The following is a 17,982-nucleotide window of genomic DNA, read 5'->3' as shown; positions in this document are numbered from 1 at the left end:
TTAGTTGCTGATCGTACTGATGCAGTCCACATTTTTCGTTTCGTGCAGATGATACGCCCCGAGATCGATGCTTGATTCCCAAGAGATGGGCACATTGTTGCCACCGATAAAGTTGCTGTAGAACAGTGGCTGCTGTTGGTCGTGCTCGGAAGCGGTGGAAAATTTGCGCGGCACGGTGGCAATAGTCGCGCCGGACCCTTTCACCGAAGGGCAAGCGGTTGAATTTGTGTTCATTGCAGACCCATTGGAAGCACACAGTAGAGGGATAGTATCGGTGCAGATGCTTGCCTGGGTAGCGTCATGTTCTCCAGCCGTTCCGGTGGGGCCGTTTACTGAATCGCCGCACGAACCAGGCTGGCTTTCGAACGTTTTCTCAATCGTAGAGCTGACGTACGGACAAACGTTCGATGAACGAACCAACATGCACCAATTCTGTTGAAGAAGAAAATTGGAAAGTAAGCAATAATACGGCTCTTTCGTACACGATATAGACTATTCACCAGTATGTTAAAGGTGATTGCAAATATAACCGGCATCACGCACGAGTGGACATTCTCCAGAGCAATAACCTCGAGGAACCAGCAGATGGAGAAGATCGGCTGGAAAAACAGCCCGAACTTGATCGCTTTTTTGAACTCCGTGAAATCCTGTACATCCGATGCCATGCTCGGTGTGGTCAGCTCGGCCAAAGACAACTGGCCTAGGTCAATCCGTGTGTCGTAACAATCGAAGGACCGCTTCATGGCGTTCATAGCGTACTGGTTGGCGGTGGTCGTTGCCATTACTCCCGAGGCACATCCTCCAGCTGCTACACCGATCGTAGTTTGCTGAGGCAGTGTTACGATCGAGTGTCGGTTGGCGCACTCCGCATACTCCTGACAGCAAGAATTCCGATCCTTTACCTGTTCCAGCTGCGGATAGCTATTGCTGCGGCATACCATAGCCATATTCATGCCGGCCAAGGATGGCAGCCGGGGATAGATGATGTCATTACACTTGGACGTCGTCTCGATTATGCTTTCGATGCTCTCACACAGCAGCTCCGTCTGTTTGGTCGAAATCCTTTTCAAGCTGAGCGTTCCCAGCACGGTGGTTAGTATGATGAGGAACGAAATAGGTATCATAAAGCTCACAATCATACCCTTTTGAATGGACATCCAGCAGTAGCGATGCACCTCAAACCGATCAATTGATGAGGCGTAGGAGAACTGTTTTGGTAAAATAATGTGAGAAAAATAAAAAACAGCATTTATGTACCATATGAATAAAAACCAGTTAAATCTGGTCACTTTTGGCAACACAAATTAAAACTTTCAGCAATTTTTAAATTTTATTCTGTAGTTCTTTCAATTATTTTCAAAAAGCCGTTATTTTTAAACTTGTTTACATTGAATCAAAACAAATGCTAATTGTGCGTGAAAGAAACTCCGTTCTCAAATTGCATTGCTTTGTTTTAGGAACCTTGGTTTACTTCAACTAACCTTGTGGGGTGTGTACTGCTTCGTTGTAGTAACCTCAGCGTGTGAGGACGCTTAGATTGTTTATATATTTGATAGCTTATTTTTGTTCCGAAAAAGTGTTAAAACTTTGTCCTCTGGAGAGCATAGACATAAAGGCAGTAGTTTTACTTGAAACGGTGGCGTTTAAAGTGCATGTGTTAATGTGTTACCATTTTTATGTGTTACGAGCAAAGTTAAGGATGAAATGGAGCTGCTACAAAACACCCATACAGCCCGCTTGGTTTTGGGTAGGCAAACGCGATGAAGACACGCCGCATGGTGCGCGGGACAGTGCAAAGGAAACTAATTGATTTCTGTGTATCATTCTTTGGCAGCCTATTTATACAACCAGGATCTCAAATCGCTTGCCGAGGAGTTTTGCCGCAAAAGCGCTTATCTTCAGGAGGAAGCACGATTGCTGGAATTCGGAGAATTTCCCGTCAGCCCGTTTTACCGACCGCTGGTCCAGATTTTCAGCGAGTACAACCGGATGTACATGCAGTGTACGTACCGTAGCTTTTTGTTATCCACTTCGAACAAGCAATAATAACCATTTGTGCTTTCTCTCATTTTAGTACTGACACTGATTGGCCAGTTCGAGGACAAAGTGTCCTTTCCTGACACACTGCCCGAGCTTGAAAAGGTGGACATGATATTGAGCCTAAATAAGTCACGCGATACACCGTGCTTGCAGAACATCACCAATTTTAGCACGCAGGCAATCAGCAAACCATCGGTCAATGTCTCGTACACTAGTCAGGTAGTGAAGACGGGCGTAATGAAAACCTGCCTGCTGCCACCTGCTGCCCAACCGTTTCCCACGTCTCCTTTGGCAGGGAAAGCTAATGAGGTACAGCAGGATGTTGCCCCTGTTGAAATCGTCGAACAAACGGCGCCTGGCAATGAGAGTCTGTCAATGCCGACAATCAATCTTAGCCGGGACGAACTAATAGAGCTTCTGATGTTGGAGCGTGACAAAGAAAATGATACCGCTCTGGCGTACCTACTGCAACAAGAAACCATCCCAGAAAGCAGTTGTTCGAGTGAAAAAACCCATAACCGACCAATAGAAACCAAAGATCCCGGGCCAGTGTCAGAAACGGTTTTACCAATGACCATCCAACCAGCGTTAGCTGAAACGAGCAACTTGTCTCCGGTGGCTTCATCTTCCATTAACACTGCTGGTCCCATGGAGCAACCGGCTTCTTCTACCTGCCAACAATCACGACCAGCGAGCGATGTCGCGCAGCAAACTGGGATCAAAGAGATTGTGGCAGCTCGCATTTTGGGTTCCATGGCTAAGGGTGGCTTTCGATCCGGGCCACCAAACGACACTCCACCAGGGAACCCGATTGTAAAGGACACCGCCTCCGGTGGGACGCGATCTTCGTCCAGTCGCAAGCGATCTCATATACGCATCCTTGACTTTGGCACCCCGGCCTTGAAACGATCCAATACTAAACCGAACCCTGGCGGTAATACAGAAGAACGCAACGTGGAGGCAGGCTCTACTTCACGCCAGCTGTTTGCAAAGCAAGGCACACCCAGTTACGGTGGCGATAGTAATGAGCCCGATGTACAGATCGCAGCAACCTTTGCAATGCCTGCAACTAGTACCAACGCGACGATGGTACCACCCGGACAAACTACACATGTGGGGAACTCGCAGCGGGTACAAAACATGAACCCAATACCACATTTGCGTCAAGTGGAAGACAGGTTACACGGCCAGATAAACGTAAACCCTGGTTTGGTCGTTTCGCAAACGGCTTCTTCATCGTCTGGGAAAACGGTTTTCACCTCCAACGAAATCCAAACACAGCTAGTTGGCCTTGACGAGGTGAAAAGTAGTTCCTCAGAAAAACCACTGGACGTACGGCTTCTTTCAGCTCCCACGTCGGAAGCTCCGAAAGTAACTAACAACGGAAACTCGATGAGAGAAAAAACATTCGACCCAAAACAGCATCGTGTGATTTCCACGGCAGAAAAAAAATCACGTCTCATCGAAAGAACTCACAGTGGTACAAATTTGCGGACAGGCGTTTGTCTGCCCAGTAGCCAACCAATCCCTTCTCCTTCGAAACCGAAGCAGAGTAGTGTTAGGAAATCAACGCATCTTAGAGAAAAAACTACAACACGGGATGTAGTGCATACTAAACATACAAATGCTACTTTACCCCGGATGGTGACACGCTCCTCGTCGATGAGAATGGTAGAAGGTGATGGCAATCTTAGTGTAAATCAAATTACTACTAAAATTTCAAAGCTACCCACCAAAGACAACCTTCCAAATATACTTGTGCCGCAGCAAGCGACCATGAGACGCTACGAAAGCACCTCCAGTTTGATGGCTGGCGAAATTAGCGCTCTGCACACGGAACCACCCGAGACTCCGTTCAAATTTGACCCACTGAACGACTACCCGATGACACCGCGTTTCCTCACCGATCCGTTTCTGTCGGTGAGCAAACTGGACGCATCGGCCTTTAGTGCTGTCCCTTTGCGCGATCAACCATCGGCTGGGCGTAGCAGTGTAGTTGCCTCCCTATCGGAGACGAATGACATTAATACTCCCGGCTATCCGATAACGCCCGGTGCGCTCGATACTCCAAAGACACAACAGAGCCCAACCAGCGCCGCCGTCTGCTACTACCGACCGGATGAGGGCAATGCAATGCAACCACCGAACGAGACGCTCCCAGCGGAAGATCCCGTCATCCAAGAGCGCCCGGACCCAGGATCTTCAGTCATCACCGCATGCACGGGCAAAGATCCCGACAAGATGGAGATCGTAAGTGGCGATCTGATGTTTGTGATCTCTTCAACGCCGCTGATGGAACTGTTCGAACAAGAACCAAGCTCCGCTTCGTAGGTATGCGATTTTGTCAACTAGCTTTAAATTGAATCACGAAAAGTAGCAACACAAGCAAACAAAATTTAGGGAAAACAGAAAAAAAGCATTATCCCTAATATTGGTCTTCGAATATTTCATACATAGAATATGAACTTGAATTGAATCTATTATGTACACAACATGTGATACAATCTCGTAATATTTTAGCAATCTAGTCAGTAGGACATTTATCATCATAAAACCTTTTTTCTTTGACATTTGCTAGGCCCCCCGTTAATGAAAAGAAATATACTACTATACGACCAGGATTAATCGTAATCAATATGCACGAACTTTTGTCATACCTAAGTCAAAAACAGAAATAGAAAATCTCTTATACACATTTGGTTCAACAAATTGTAAAAATAGTATCCAGTATAGTATATCTAATAGTTTTTTATGTGATTCTCAACTGACAGGTTACTTACCAGCACGTACACCGCCGGAACACCGTATCCCATCAGGTAGTGATACTTCAGCTTCGGGGCGCACTCGTTCGCGATCAGATCGTAGATCACGTAGATGTAGATCAAACACCAGATGCTGGTGCTCAGGTGCAGATAGTGCAGCAATAGCGCGATCAGCTCGCATTTGATCACGTTCCGGGTGGCCTGGACACCCAAAATGAACGACAAATTGGCGGCAATCAGCGTCAGCAGCAGATTCAGACAGATCGGATAGAACGCATTAAAGTGCCGCAGGCGTCGGTTCTTCAGGAACAGTATCATCGTAGTCAGTATTTGCGGGGCCAGCGCAAAGACGGCACCGATCACAATCACGTTGCCGCCCAGATCCTTGCGCAGGTTCCCATTAGTGCCGTAGTAGATGTACATAATATTGTCGATAAAGTCGTGCCCCTTCATGTCGTTGTTCAGATTGTCGAACGAGCTCTCGTCCTCGGCCGCGGTGGTGTGTGCCTGGGGAGGTTTGCGCAACGATTTCGAGGAATCTGTTCGAAGGGAGTAAGAAATTATTGTCCAGAATGTAAAAAACACACACACGATAAACTGCCAGTAACCCACCATTTGGGTTGAGAAAACTTACAAACTTTTATCACATTTTCCTCGCCCGGGTACCGGTTACGCTTCATGGTACTCTTGTTGATGAAGGAAGCGTAGATCTTGTCCGGATCCGGAAAGATGTCCGGTGGTCGTGTCGCCACTTCACCGCCCACCGGTTGCGCTCGGCCGTGGGCGCCCTCTTCTGGTATCGGCAACCCACCGAGCGTCATGCCTGTCTCGTAGTTCTGTCCGTACCCGTTCGGGCCCGGCTTACTGCCGGAATCGTAATCGTAGTAGATCGGTTCCATGATATCTCCGGCCGGACGAGTGTAGTTAATGAAATCGTTGATGAACTTTGTCTCGTAGTTCGCGAATTTGGCTCGAATAGTACCTTCACATTCTGCTGGCGAGTTCATTTGTTTCATGATAAGAATGGGAAGGACAAAAACCATACTCTTTAGGTTTAATGTAAATGTTAGTCAAACGAAACTTTGTACAGTAGATAACAAAATCGTTGGTACAAACTATTTAATAGAAGCTAGAAAAAGGATCTGCTAATAAAAGGCAATTATTTATTTACTTTACAAAAAAAACATTTGTATATTGATTTCGAGGTCAGAGTGGAAACGAATGAAAATATTTCTTTAATTAAAATTTTATTGGAAGCATACACTCGTTTTCTTTAAACCTAAACACCAATCGTTTTTCTTTGCTTATCTCTTCCTTAAGCTATTTTATACATGGGGATATAACAGTATAACCTGAAGGAGCTAAAATGTCCCTACATGTATCAATCCTTCTTCTTTCTTGAGAAGAGCTTGAGTTTTGCCATTTACATTTATATGTTATCGGTATAACATTGTTTGTCCCGAGGGCTATACAATTGGGTAAGAAACTAGGTAAGGATAACGTAGAGGGGAGAGGAACGAAGAAGGACGTACGGGACGCAAGGTGGGAGCGGAAACTGACGAGGGACATATTGTAATCGAACCGATCACGAACCGAGGCCGTTGTCGATACACCAGGAGGAAAACGCATCAGCAAAACGTTGAAGGGAGAGGAGATCATTAGACGAGGATACAGGAAGGTAAAGCTTGACATCATCCACATACAGCAGGCATCCACTCGATGGTAGAACCCTAGTGGCGTCGGCGATGAAAAGTGTCAAAAGAAGGGGACTCAGGACGCTCCCCCGGGGACTAAGGAGCGTTTTGCTACTGCTTCACTGTTTATGGTTGTTGCTGCTGTGATTGTTGTTGTTGTTGTTGTTGTTGCTGCTGCTGTATCTGCTGAAGCTGGTTGGCGCTGAGAAACATCCCGGCCGACGTGAGGATTGTGGGAGCTGCCTGAATGAAGAACGGTTGTGTCGCACCAGCGCCTGCTGCCGCCGTCGTTCCTCCCGTTGTCGCCCGAAAGAAGTTCATTTGATTTTGAGGAATCGAAATCTGTGCGATCTCACCAGAAGGTGTGAGGACATGCTGGATCACGTGCTGCACTGGTTGATTGGTCGATGCCAGTTGGCCGATCGTAGATGTCTGGTAGCCTGGTGGAGTGCCGCCGGGGACCGCACTCATCCCGATGCCCGTCGAATTCGGAAAGATTATTTTTTGTGTTGTTTGCGCTGAGTTTGCTTGAGGTTCGTTACTTTCGAGCTTTACATCGGTTGGCATAGTGCTGACCTGCAGAATGATGGCACCTTTTGGGTCCGGTATGCACGGCTCCGACTTTAAATGCGTAGTATGGGGTGGCATTTGGCATTCGGCTTTGGCAATCTGTGAATAGTACCGTACTTCACTTTCGTCCTCAGCGGCGACCGATTTCGTTTCGGACTTCCTCTTTTCCTCTCGTGGCACGATGTCGATAAGAAAATCGTACTCCTCGCACGTCGCGATGGCCATAGCGACGTCGCTCCGCAGCAGAGTGCGCCGCTTGTTGCTCTCGGTTACTAGAAAGGCCCGCATCGTTAACTCCTGGACGAACATTTCGATTGCCTGGGCGAAAATCAGTGGCGCTTCGGCACCGATCATCTTCACCTCTTCGTCCAGTTTCATGATTTTTTTTATGCGCGCCAACGGCAGTGACTGGTTGCTGGTGTCGATGTGTGTGATCTCCTGCATGCGACTCATCACGCCAGGCCAAAATGACTGGATGTTTAGCTCCGACTCATATAGTTTTTTCTTTCCCGAGCGGTTAGCCGTGTCATTCGTTACATCTTTCGGTACTACCGTGTCGGATTTTTTCTCCATTGCATTCTGTGTATCCCGCCTCTTAGCCAGTGCGAAATTTGGTACGTTCAAATTTGTGTTGTCTTCCGCCAACTTTTTTATTAGCCAATCCATTAAGGCTCACAAGGTTTCAACATTTAAGCAATTGAAAAGTGTAACAACATAAACTTCTTGCTTAAATAACTCCCGATATTACCGGAAACTGCAACAACAATAAACAATATCTTCTCCACGATTCGCTACTTCGATTCTGCAACATTCCAACAGGAGTTGTTTATTTACACTGCAAACAAACAACTGAGCAAATGACGTATGGCGGTTAACCAAGATGCATATAATGTATACCTATATAATAATCATCTTGGCACGAGCCCACAAATTTTTGAACTCGAATAAAAAACACGACTTTGGTTTGATTCTTGTGTTGTAACTGTTCGAGATGAATTGAATTGCAGCTTAGCCACGACAGTACGGCACTAAATTGGCTGTCTCCAAAAAAACCACAACATTCTGCATAGAAGTATATTTGTGATAGAGCCTCGCTAAAATACTACAAATGCACGCTGCCGTACCGCAGTTTCAAATCCAACTGCAGGAAAAATAATAGAACCAAATCCTTTGAAGTTACGTCTAGAAATGGGATATGTTGTTCACAGAATTGGTCATAAAACTCGCTTGAACTTCAGAGGGAAAAGGCCTTGAAAAACAATATGTCCTTCTAAGGTCATAAAATTATGTGATAAGGGTTGACTGGTGAACGAAGTAGCACCCAAAGCATAACACAGAACAACCGTTGAACAACATGCGCTTTCCAATGCATATGCGTTTCCAGATGTGTGTCTTCACATGCAATATGAGTTAAAGGAACAATCGTAAAATCACCTTAAATCTGAGATGCAAAACAGAGAAACCAATAGCAGCTAGGACCAACGGATGTCATAAATAAACCTGGCACATGTTCGAATTCTAGGACCACACAAAGACAAACGAAAGAACTTCAAGAAACCACAATTTGAAAAATTTCTATCGTTGAAAAGGCATAGTTGCAATGAAAACTCTTTTCTTGAGACTCGTAATTAGCAGCCTGACGAAGCTGAGCCTCAGTACGCACCAATCTCCTTTGGATAATGGTTACTAACAGGCTTACATTTCATACCGTGACTTGTTAACCACTGGATCTTTAATATTTGCTTTTTACACATGGATCACGACAAGAAACACTTATGCTTTAGTTCTAGCGTATACTCTTATCCCACAAGTCCAATTACAATTATTGCAACTAGCTGAATGTGTTAAAAAGTATGTTCAAAAAAAGTTCAGTAAAACTATTCCAATTTATTCGTCTGAGCGCATTAATTCTGAATGCATTTTGGCATTTTATAAAAAATGTAGCTGATCTATATCGTGTTTCACTCTTGGCCATGTCTCACAAAACATGTGTCGAATGAAAACACCACAACATTAACAAACATTCAAAATAAATGTGGATCCAATGAAGAGACTCTTCTTCTTCTTCTAAGTCTGCGAGGATTTACACCAGTACGGCTGTTGAATCCAGCTTCCTGGGCCATCGCCAGCTTACCTGGTGATGTGGACCTCTAAGGGTTAAGGACCGGCAACTAAGGCCATATGTCCCAATGAAGAGACTCAGAATGTATTTTTAAGTATAAATTGACTTGAAAGTACACTTTTGCTTTGTCACTTCGTCTTTTCGGAAGCCTCATCCTCTTGGGAATCTCGTTCCAATGCACAAAATAAAAGCATGATTGAAAATGCAAGTCAGTGACACAGATTGCATACACCCTCCGTGTGGGCGTTCGGTTCCATTTTCCAAATCAAAAAAGGGCAGATGCACTACGTATCTCAGCAAAAAAAAAAATCTTCGAACCATTCCGGTCGTAAAGCATAAAAGGAATTTGGTTGAGTGCATTCCAAAAATAGGGCACGGTTTTGCAGTAGTGAATGCAAGAAAATAAAAACGCTACAACAACGAGGAAAAAAGAAACCACGATAAATCTCTCAATGTCAGATCAGTTGTTCTTGTTCGCGGCAATTGTGTTCTACATTCTCGACTGCCGCAGGAGCTGGATCTATAAACCTCTTTTTTGCATGGGGTTTGGTGAAAAGGACATTCAAGAAGGCGATCATAATACTGTGTTGCCGAGCAATAAACCGCCTACCGAGCTCGGTTTCCGTACGCTACCGGCGTTGTTCAAAGGAGCAGCGTTAAGTGAGAACCATACTCAACTGAGAAGTAGTGGAGGCGTTCGCCCAACTGCACATCCTTTTTGCTTGTTCTACGTCTAACGCACCAGGAGGAAATGGCGATACACATTTGGAGGGCGCTCCATCAGCGGTACTTGTCCGCACTCATTCAGAAAGTGCGCCACTCCTCACGTGCCGCTTGTTTCTGCTTGAAGGATACATTGGTTGGAGGTGTTCACCCCACTGCAATGCTCAATGTAACTGCCGTTGCAGGTAAGTGCTGCTTTGTTCCCCTTTTCTTTTTTTTTGAGAAAAGCAACAAGAAAACCACTGGAGATAGACAAAAGCAAGATTTCCCCAAAACCAGCTCCATGCAGCTTAGCGGCTAAACGGATTTCATTTAGGGTAAGTTTTAGTTCTGGTTGGATATGATTTGCTAGCCGACAGGTTGAAACCAATGGTTATCCGCGAGAAGGGTAAAAAAAATATTATAATGAAACCAATTCGGGCAAAAATTGATCAAACATTTACCGAAACGAAACATTACGATTGATTTGACATGTAAATTCTAATTCCGTATGTTTATGTATTTACGCTAGGGCGAATTGATTTTTCGCCGTCGCGAAAAACCGCTGCTGGATTTTTGGAAGGAAGTAGAGGAAGCGATACTTCAGTTTTATGACCCTTCGCCAACCATCACCAACCAAAAAAGCGCTGGGAGGGCCCACGATGACAGCGGAAAATGCGAGTGTGATGACAAAAAGCTTCCCCACCGCCAGAGAAAAAACGAGCAACCGAAGCAACAAGAGAAGTAGGCCGACGCCGTCGATGTTGTTGCTGGCGTTGTCCTGCCCGGGTAAGCCACTCGTTACTTATGCATGCAAATTGAATCCAGTCGCACACCATCCTCCCCCATTACGGCGTTAGCTTTCTGCCCGCGGCCTGTTTTTCCGTCTACCGCTACGGACTTCGGCGGTTTGGCTACAGATTGCTACAACTAAGTAAAGCAACTCACGTAGGCGGCCGGAAAATTGCAGCGACACCAACAGGAGAAAAACAATTCTCGAACTCATGATGACGTCGTACGGTCGTCGGGCTGGAGGGTTGAGAAAGCAGACTGAGCGAAAAATGCTGGGCTCCTTAGTACCGCCGTCGTCGTTATCGTCGGACGATCCAATGAGCTTCACCATTCATATCACAATCGCTCAGGCGCTATTTAAGGGAGGGCGCGGTAGAGGAAACTAAAAAATCACTTTCACCGTGATTAACACATCCGAAGCGTAGCACACTGAGTCAATGGAAGACGAATCAACAAACGGAGCCCCGGGTTGGAGGGCCTGTTGTTGGCGATGATTTTGTTGTTGGTCACTTGTCGGTCGAAGTGCTTGCCATGAGCGAAGGAACCACTTTTATTTAGCCCTTTTTATCCACCACTGTTGGTGGGTAAAATTTATTGGCCCGCAGCGAAGGACCTTATCGATTTTTTTATTCGGTCACGAAACACACATCCACCATCGTCACCAAGCAATAATTATCACATACAAAGTGTTCAAGCCAATCCGGAATGCTTTACGCGCACTCATCCCGGGCATCAACACGCCAAACGGTGGAGCCGAGCTTTCCTTTCATCGTGCTCAAAAGGGTTTTCTTTCCGTGCTTCCTAGCGCACCCTTCGGTCTCACAACAGTCTCACAACCCTCGAGGAAAGGATGTCTGCGCCAGCAATCGGCTTCGAACATTCGACCCGACCCCGAACGCGACTGCTTTGGTGCCAGTTTTGTGGCCAACTGTTTCGGGCAGAGTCGGACTACAGTGGAAGGACCGAAGGCTGACCGAGAAACACACTTCCGGTCACACAATCGCCCCATTTGATACAGGGACACGCGTGCGTGCCTGTGTGTGTGTTTGTCAGTTGTTTTGGGGCATTTTCGAACCGGGGAATCCGGATGCTCTCAACCATGTGATGCTGCTGGATAGCACAAATACGCGCGCGCGATATAAACATGCCCAGAAGCAACAACAGTTCCGAGCAGTGAGAGCGAACACCGTTTGGTAACGTTGGCCTGTAGCAAAACCATGCGCCTCCATCGCTACCTAGCAACCGAACGTGCGTGTGTCCTTCTCTTCATTTTAGCCATCGAGCGAAGCCAGACATTTCGATCGTTCTCTTTCCTCGGCTCGGGATTTATTCGACGAAAATCGGTTGGTTTCGTTGTGAGAGCGACCAAAGGGGCCACGTCTAAATGTTCGGTGCACGCATGGAATCCTTTTGTTGACAAACCTTACAGGTACTCAATAAATATTTAGTACATGACTGGTTTCAAAAGTTGTATGCAACACATTTTACAGAATTGTTTATGCAATTCTTATTAAAAAAGTTAAAAAAAGTTAAAAAGTCGCGGGGGACCGCGACAGCCGAGCGGTAGCGCCAGTTAGAAAATCGGCCCAAGAGCGCTGGGGCTCACCACCTCGACGGCGTGGGTTCGAATCCCAACCGAGACCGGACCCTCCCCTGTACGAGAGGACTGACTATCCACGTACAACAGGGAAACAAGTCTCGTAAGCCCTTAACGGGCAGGCATGACCAAAAGGTCGTTACGCCAAGAAGAAGAAGAAGAAGAAGATTAAAAAAGTTCTATCAATTAGCCTAGACCACCATCGAGATCATCCTTACGATTCATGTGGTAAAGTTCGGCGTAAAAATAACAAGATATATTAGTCTGGCTTCAATTATATTTTTGTCTATCAATGTGCATATGCGGTGGCATATGCAAATATAGTTTTTATCGAATGTAACGCAGTTCTTACATAATATGTCTTACACGTTGGCGTCCAGTAACGTTCGTTGGAAAAGTCTATATGAGCTACTCTACTCCTGATGCAAACAACCCATAAATAACGAATAAAAACAACCTTCTTTTATCGAATTCTATAACGAAAAACAAGCACCATGATTGTGGAATCGATTGGAATCTCTGGCGAACACTTTCACTTCCTTTCGACTATTACTATTAAGCACGATAGCTTGGAATAATTTGTTATTGAGCCTTTGTCGGTCACTTTGCACCTATTGCACCGTATCGAGTGCCAACGCCTATTAACTACATCGTAAGTACCAAACGGTTAAGTTTTTAATTGGCCCTAAGTACCTTCGTTCGCCTTTGTCACAAACGATTAAGCACATCCTTACTTTTAGCGTTCCATACTAACTTTCGGCACGTTGTGTGGCAAGGTTGGTTAACATGTGATTTGCACCGCGCAGTCATATGTATGTCATACATATGCAGTTCGTCCAGTCGTAGTCGAGCTAAGCCTAGGGAAACCGAAACCAATAGCTTGGCGCTGATTGCTGGGACTAGTAGCGATACAACCAGTACGTGTCCTTGTCGGTTTTGACTGAATCACCGCCGCTGGGAGTGAACAAGCATCAGGAACGAGGAAGCAAGGAACAATCCGGCCGGTATCGATGCTAGCAAGCTGTACCGTTCATCTGGAAATTGATAATTTCATTAGCATGATTTTAGGATTTTTATTTACCTTTCCTCCGAGAGAATGAACAATATTGAGCCCATACCCGTCATGGCATCACTCTTCTTCGTCACAGCCCACCCGAGACTACGCTGGACGGCCATTTTCCACTTAGTGTACCGCGCGTTCCGCTCCTCTTCGGTGGTCGTGGGAAGGAATGTTTCATGGTGCGATGGAACCCCTGCGTAGCCGCTGTGAAAATAGCGCAGATGACACTTTATCTCATATGTCCCAGCTGTGTTGACTTATCTGACTTAATTTCGATACCACATGAAATATGAACGAACGATGATCACCTGGACGCTACTTTCGGGCTTTCCCCAATCGATTCACACGCCAACTCACGCGAACACATTCACACACTCACAATCATAGGTCATGCATAATTCAAGAACATCTTTTTATGAGTGCATAGTTGATAAATGGTAAACCCAGATAAACCTCTTCATTATTAACAGAACAAAGAGTCAAAAACTAACCGCAACTGCGTAACACACCCACTAGGCTTACCGAGTTTCCGCTTCCAGTTTGTACAAATCCACACCGTGTGCCTGAGCAGCGGCCATCGCCGTACCGAGTGCGGCCGGATCGTGCACCTCCGTTTTCACTGACGGCAAAAGACGAAATGATTATTAGTATCAGACAAATACCCTATCATGCCAAGGTGTCAAGTAGAGCGACGTCACATAATGCAAGCTTAAATTGCGCAGGGTGGGAGGATAATACATACATAACGGCCACGTTGCTACTAGCAACGGCTACTTACACACAGGAATGCCCCCAAGATCCGCCTGCAGCTGCATCAGTAGGCTGTTGTTCGACATAATGCCGTCGGCGTGCAGTTTGTTGAGGTTTATGCTGGTTGAAAAATAGTATCGGATCACATTCAGTGCGACTTTCCTTTCACCTCGCCCAGGTACAAACGATCGTTCGGAATCGGTCAAGGAACTCCTCCCCCCCTCCCCTGGCTTCGGCCACGAACTTACCCGCAGTCTTTTTTCATAGCCTCGAGGATGTCCCGCGTTTGAAAGCATACCGCTTCCAAAGCTGCTCGAACGATGTGGTGCTTGCTGGTGAAACTGGTCAAACCACAAATAATGCTGTGGAAACGGAGGAATAAAAGCGATAAAATCCGAAACTGTCATGAAATCATCGGGAAATACCCTACATCGAATAGACTTCGCACTTGCGGAAGCTAAACGTGACCAAACCCGATCTGCAGTACACGCGCAACCCTAGCCTTAACCCACACCATCGACTAGACTAAGTAGTTTGTGACAAAATAAAAATAGTTGATCATAGCAACGATCGGTATAGCGAAGTGCTTGGACGTCAACGCAACGACGTGTTCACGACACAATCCGTCAATCGAACGTGCTTCCTGCGCTCTACTCGTACTCGTGATCAGATCAGGCGCCAAAGACGCCAGCCGATAATAAACGAACAATTCCGTTTCACACGTCAGACCCCCTCTTCCCTTGATCAATGTGCGGGAAATAATTTTAACAACACCATTCACCTCTAACGTATTTGTCCCGGAGGATTTGCAATAATCACTTCCACTATCTTAATGGGGGGCGCGCGCGCATTTATGACCCCAAGCTATGAGGGTGACATTGATACGATTGGCACTTGATGAACGCCAAACGGAACAAAAAGGTGTTCGTCTTTCCTTCGTGTCGTTTACAATTTAATAACATGATAACAGTGTACCGTACTGCCTTTGGCTATCGACGTGTCTTACAACATCACTGCTTTAAAGCATTCGAGCTCAGTTCAGAACGTCGTAAGGTTGGCAAAAGTCATCCCTTCAACTTACCCGCGAGCATCCTTTCGCCAGTACGGAGCATATAAACCGGTGAATGCAGGCACGAAGTACACATCGCCCGTTGACGACACGCTTCCAGCGATCTGAGCATAAAGATGTACAAAAAAAAATAAATAAAGTAAGTTATGTACAATTGCATGATTTGCAGGAAGACTAAAAAATAGAAGAATCACAAAGATTAAAAAATAAAGCACCTATCTATTTTTGGATAACGAAACTACGAAGAATTGTTCATTCGTGTCTTATTAATTTCGGTAATTATTAAAATTAATTTATTATTCGTAATTAAATGTCTAACTCATTTAACTTAACAAGTATCCATGGTACGGACATTCTAAAGTTTTGTAAACTAAAATTACCAGACTGCAATACAATAAACTAAATATCTTTTGCAATTCCTCGTAATGAAGAAAATATTTGTTCACAAACGATTTAAAAAACGCCCACAATCCCATAGTTAACACTTTGAGAACAGCATCTCGTTGGGATGTGTCTGCTTTAATCTTTGCCGCCTTCAATAAAAATTCAAGATGAGTATCAAGGTAATGATGTCGAAACAAAATGATTCATAAAGGCATAAATTTAACAGCTAAGACGCAAATGAACGGTCCAAATTATGACCGTCTAGACATAATGTTTCAAAGCGTTCCGCCAGAATGTTTACCTTTTCCGAATCGTCCGCAATATCCTGTATCATCCCGAGATTGTCACGCAACCAATTCAAGGCTACACCGGCGACCGCAACCGAGCCTTCTAAAGCGTACACCGGTGGTTCATTCCGTCCCATCTGGTAGGCCACCGTGGTCACCAACCCATGAGTCGATTGAACGCACTGAAAGAGAATGAATTGAATAATAAGTTTTCTTCCTTTATTGTTTGATGTGAATGTTTCACACTTTCTTACCCTGGTTCCGGTGTTGTATAGCAGGAAGCATCCTTTCCGGTAGGTATTCTTTGCCTGCCCCTCCTTAAGGCAACGTTGGCCAACCAAGCTTGCCTGTTGGTTACCGAGAATGGCGCTAATCGGTATCCCATCGAGTACACTATTATCCTTCACCAGTCCGTAGATCTCCGAGGAACTGCGAATCTCGGGCAGCATATCCGGATGCACCGAGAACGTTTTCGTCAGCAGCGGATCCCAGTGTAGGGTTTCGATGTTCATCAGTAGCGTGCGGGATGCGTTCGAAACGTCCGTCACAAATGCTCCACCACTTGGGCCACCGGTCAGATTCCATACGAGCCACGTGTCGATCGTGCCCGCGTAGCACCGTTTCTCGCGGCATGCTTTCCGTACCGCCACCACATTCTCCTTCAGCCAGTTTAGCTTGAGGGCCGAAAAGTAGGGCGATACCGGGAGTCCCGACAGTGCCCGAAAGTGGTTATGGTTCTGGTCCGGTAAGCGTGCCAACACTTTATCCACTGTTTTCGCCGTGCGTATGTCGTTCCATACTAAAAGTATATGAATAAAACCAAAAAAGATCAGATTCCGTAGGAACCGCTTTTTACTTCTGCTATCTTTCTTTGGCCTTACCGATCGCGTTGTACAACGGTTCACCGGTATTCTTGTCCCACACAACGGTCGTTTCACGTTGATTCGTAATACCGATCGCTGCGATGTCCTTCACGAGGTACCCAAGCTTCTCCACCTGGTGGCAGGCCTCGATCGCACAAAGCCGCACAGCCTCCAGCACCTCTACCGGGTTCTGTTCGGTCCAACCATCTCTCGGCACTATCTGTGTGATGCGTACCTGGTGCGATGCAATCTCTTCGAATTCCGGTAGTTTGAATATCTGGAATCGATAAAAAACAAAAGGTAAATAACGCAAACACAAACACGTGCGAATCCAGAAGCGAAGATCTTACAGCGAACCGGGCACTGTTGGTGCCTTCGTCGATTACTCCGATCAGCTTGCTTCGCTCCAAGGAGGCCATGTCGTCGTGTAACCTTCGATCCGGGTGCTTTGACGTAGTCAAGGAGTACGTAGAAGAGAATAACAAACGTCGTGTATGTTGAACGTTGTTTTCGGCCTTTTACCCGGCAGTCCGCTGTTTCGTCCGTCACACAAACTGGCCTCTCGCCAGGGTTATTATTTTTATTTTCTCCCCTGCGGTTTCACGAATGTGTTATGTATGCTGTCGGGGACAAGCACGCACGTTGCATAATTTTCACTCAACTTTCGGCGGAAGGTACACTCACGAGGGCTGCACCTGGGGCACGAGGGTAAAAACCTGTTACGGGTGTGTGAACGGGTACATCGAAACGGATACCGAACAACGAGGCAACAAATGGTTTAGAACTACGATCTACCCTGCTACGTCTGCAAGCATCAACACTCCTCAAAAGTTGATTCGCACGCGAAAAACGTGACACCAACACGGTCGAACTGCAAACCGGTAACTGCCGACGACGCGCACCGGGACGGCGATTATCGCGACAACACTGCGGACACCTCCTCGCGGCGTGGTACGAACGTCCTCGTCAGCGGTCGGAATGCAACACACCCCCCAAAGAGATGACTAGATGACGCCAGCGACAACAACGGAACAGCGCCACTTGTCTGCACGCATACACACCACGGTGCCGTCCGCGATAAGCACTACGCGTACAACCTCCCGTCCACTCGCCGCTGCATTATGATACATGCGGTACTGCAGCAGCTGTTGGCCGGGTGCCGCCCGTCCGTACTGCGACGGGAATCCACACGTCCCACGAAGGGGGTTTTACCGACGGCATGGGTTTATCCAAATGGCAGCGAACGACAACGACCAGCCAGGTCGCCGACAATCGCGGAATCGCGGAACA

General features: G+C 46.3%; 2 protein-coding genes across 2 annotated transcripts; both read right to left on the bottom strand.

The window, feature by feature from the left end:
- Positions 1-10,896, bottom strand: LOC131286149 (uncharacterized). The gene is made up of 5 exons (XM_058315041.1): positions 10,839-10,896; positions 5,437-5,793; positions 4,821-5,341; positions 501-1,208; positions 1-432 (listed from the first exon to the last, which is right to left on the bottom strand). The coding sequence occupies exons 1-5, from the start codon at positions 10,894-10,896 to the stop codon at positions 1-3; spliced, it is 2,076 nt and encodes a 691-aa protein (XP_058171024.1).
- A 2,218-nt stretch (positions 10,897-13,114) lies between these two features.
- Positions 13,115-17,982, bottom strand: LOC131289568 (glycerol kinase). The gene is made up of 10 exons (XM_058318853.1): positions 17,043-17,982; positions 16,711-16,969; positions 16,084-16,628; positions 15,844-16,011; positions 15,171-15,262; positions 14,338-14,451; positions 14,118-14,209; positions 13,862-13,958; positions 13,398-13,543; positions 13,115-13,313 (listed from the first exon to the last, which is right to left on the bottom strand). The coding sequence occupies exons 1-10, from the start codon at positions 17,109-17,111 to the stop codon at positions 13,225-13,227; spliced, it is 1,671 nt and encodes a 556-aa protein (XP_058174836.1). The 5' UTR covers positions 17,112-17,982; the 3' UTR covers positions 13,115-13,224.

The sequence above is a fragment of the Anopheles ziemanni genome, chromosome 3, assembly GCF_943734765.1.
Source record: "Anopheles ziemanni chromosome 3, idAnoZiCoDA_A2_x.2, whole genome shotgun sequence".
NCBI classification, from domain to species: Eukaryota; Metazoa; Arthropoda; class Insecta; order Diptera; family Culicidae; genus Anopheles; species Anopheles ziemanni.
The sequence above is the reverse complement of the archived record's forward strand: the minus strand, read 5'-3'. Positions and strand labels throughout refer to the sequence as shown.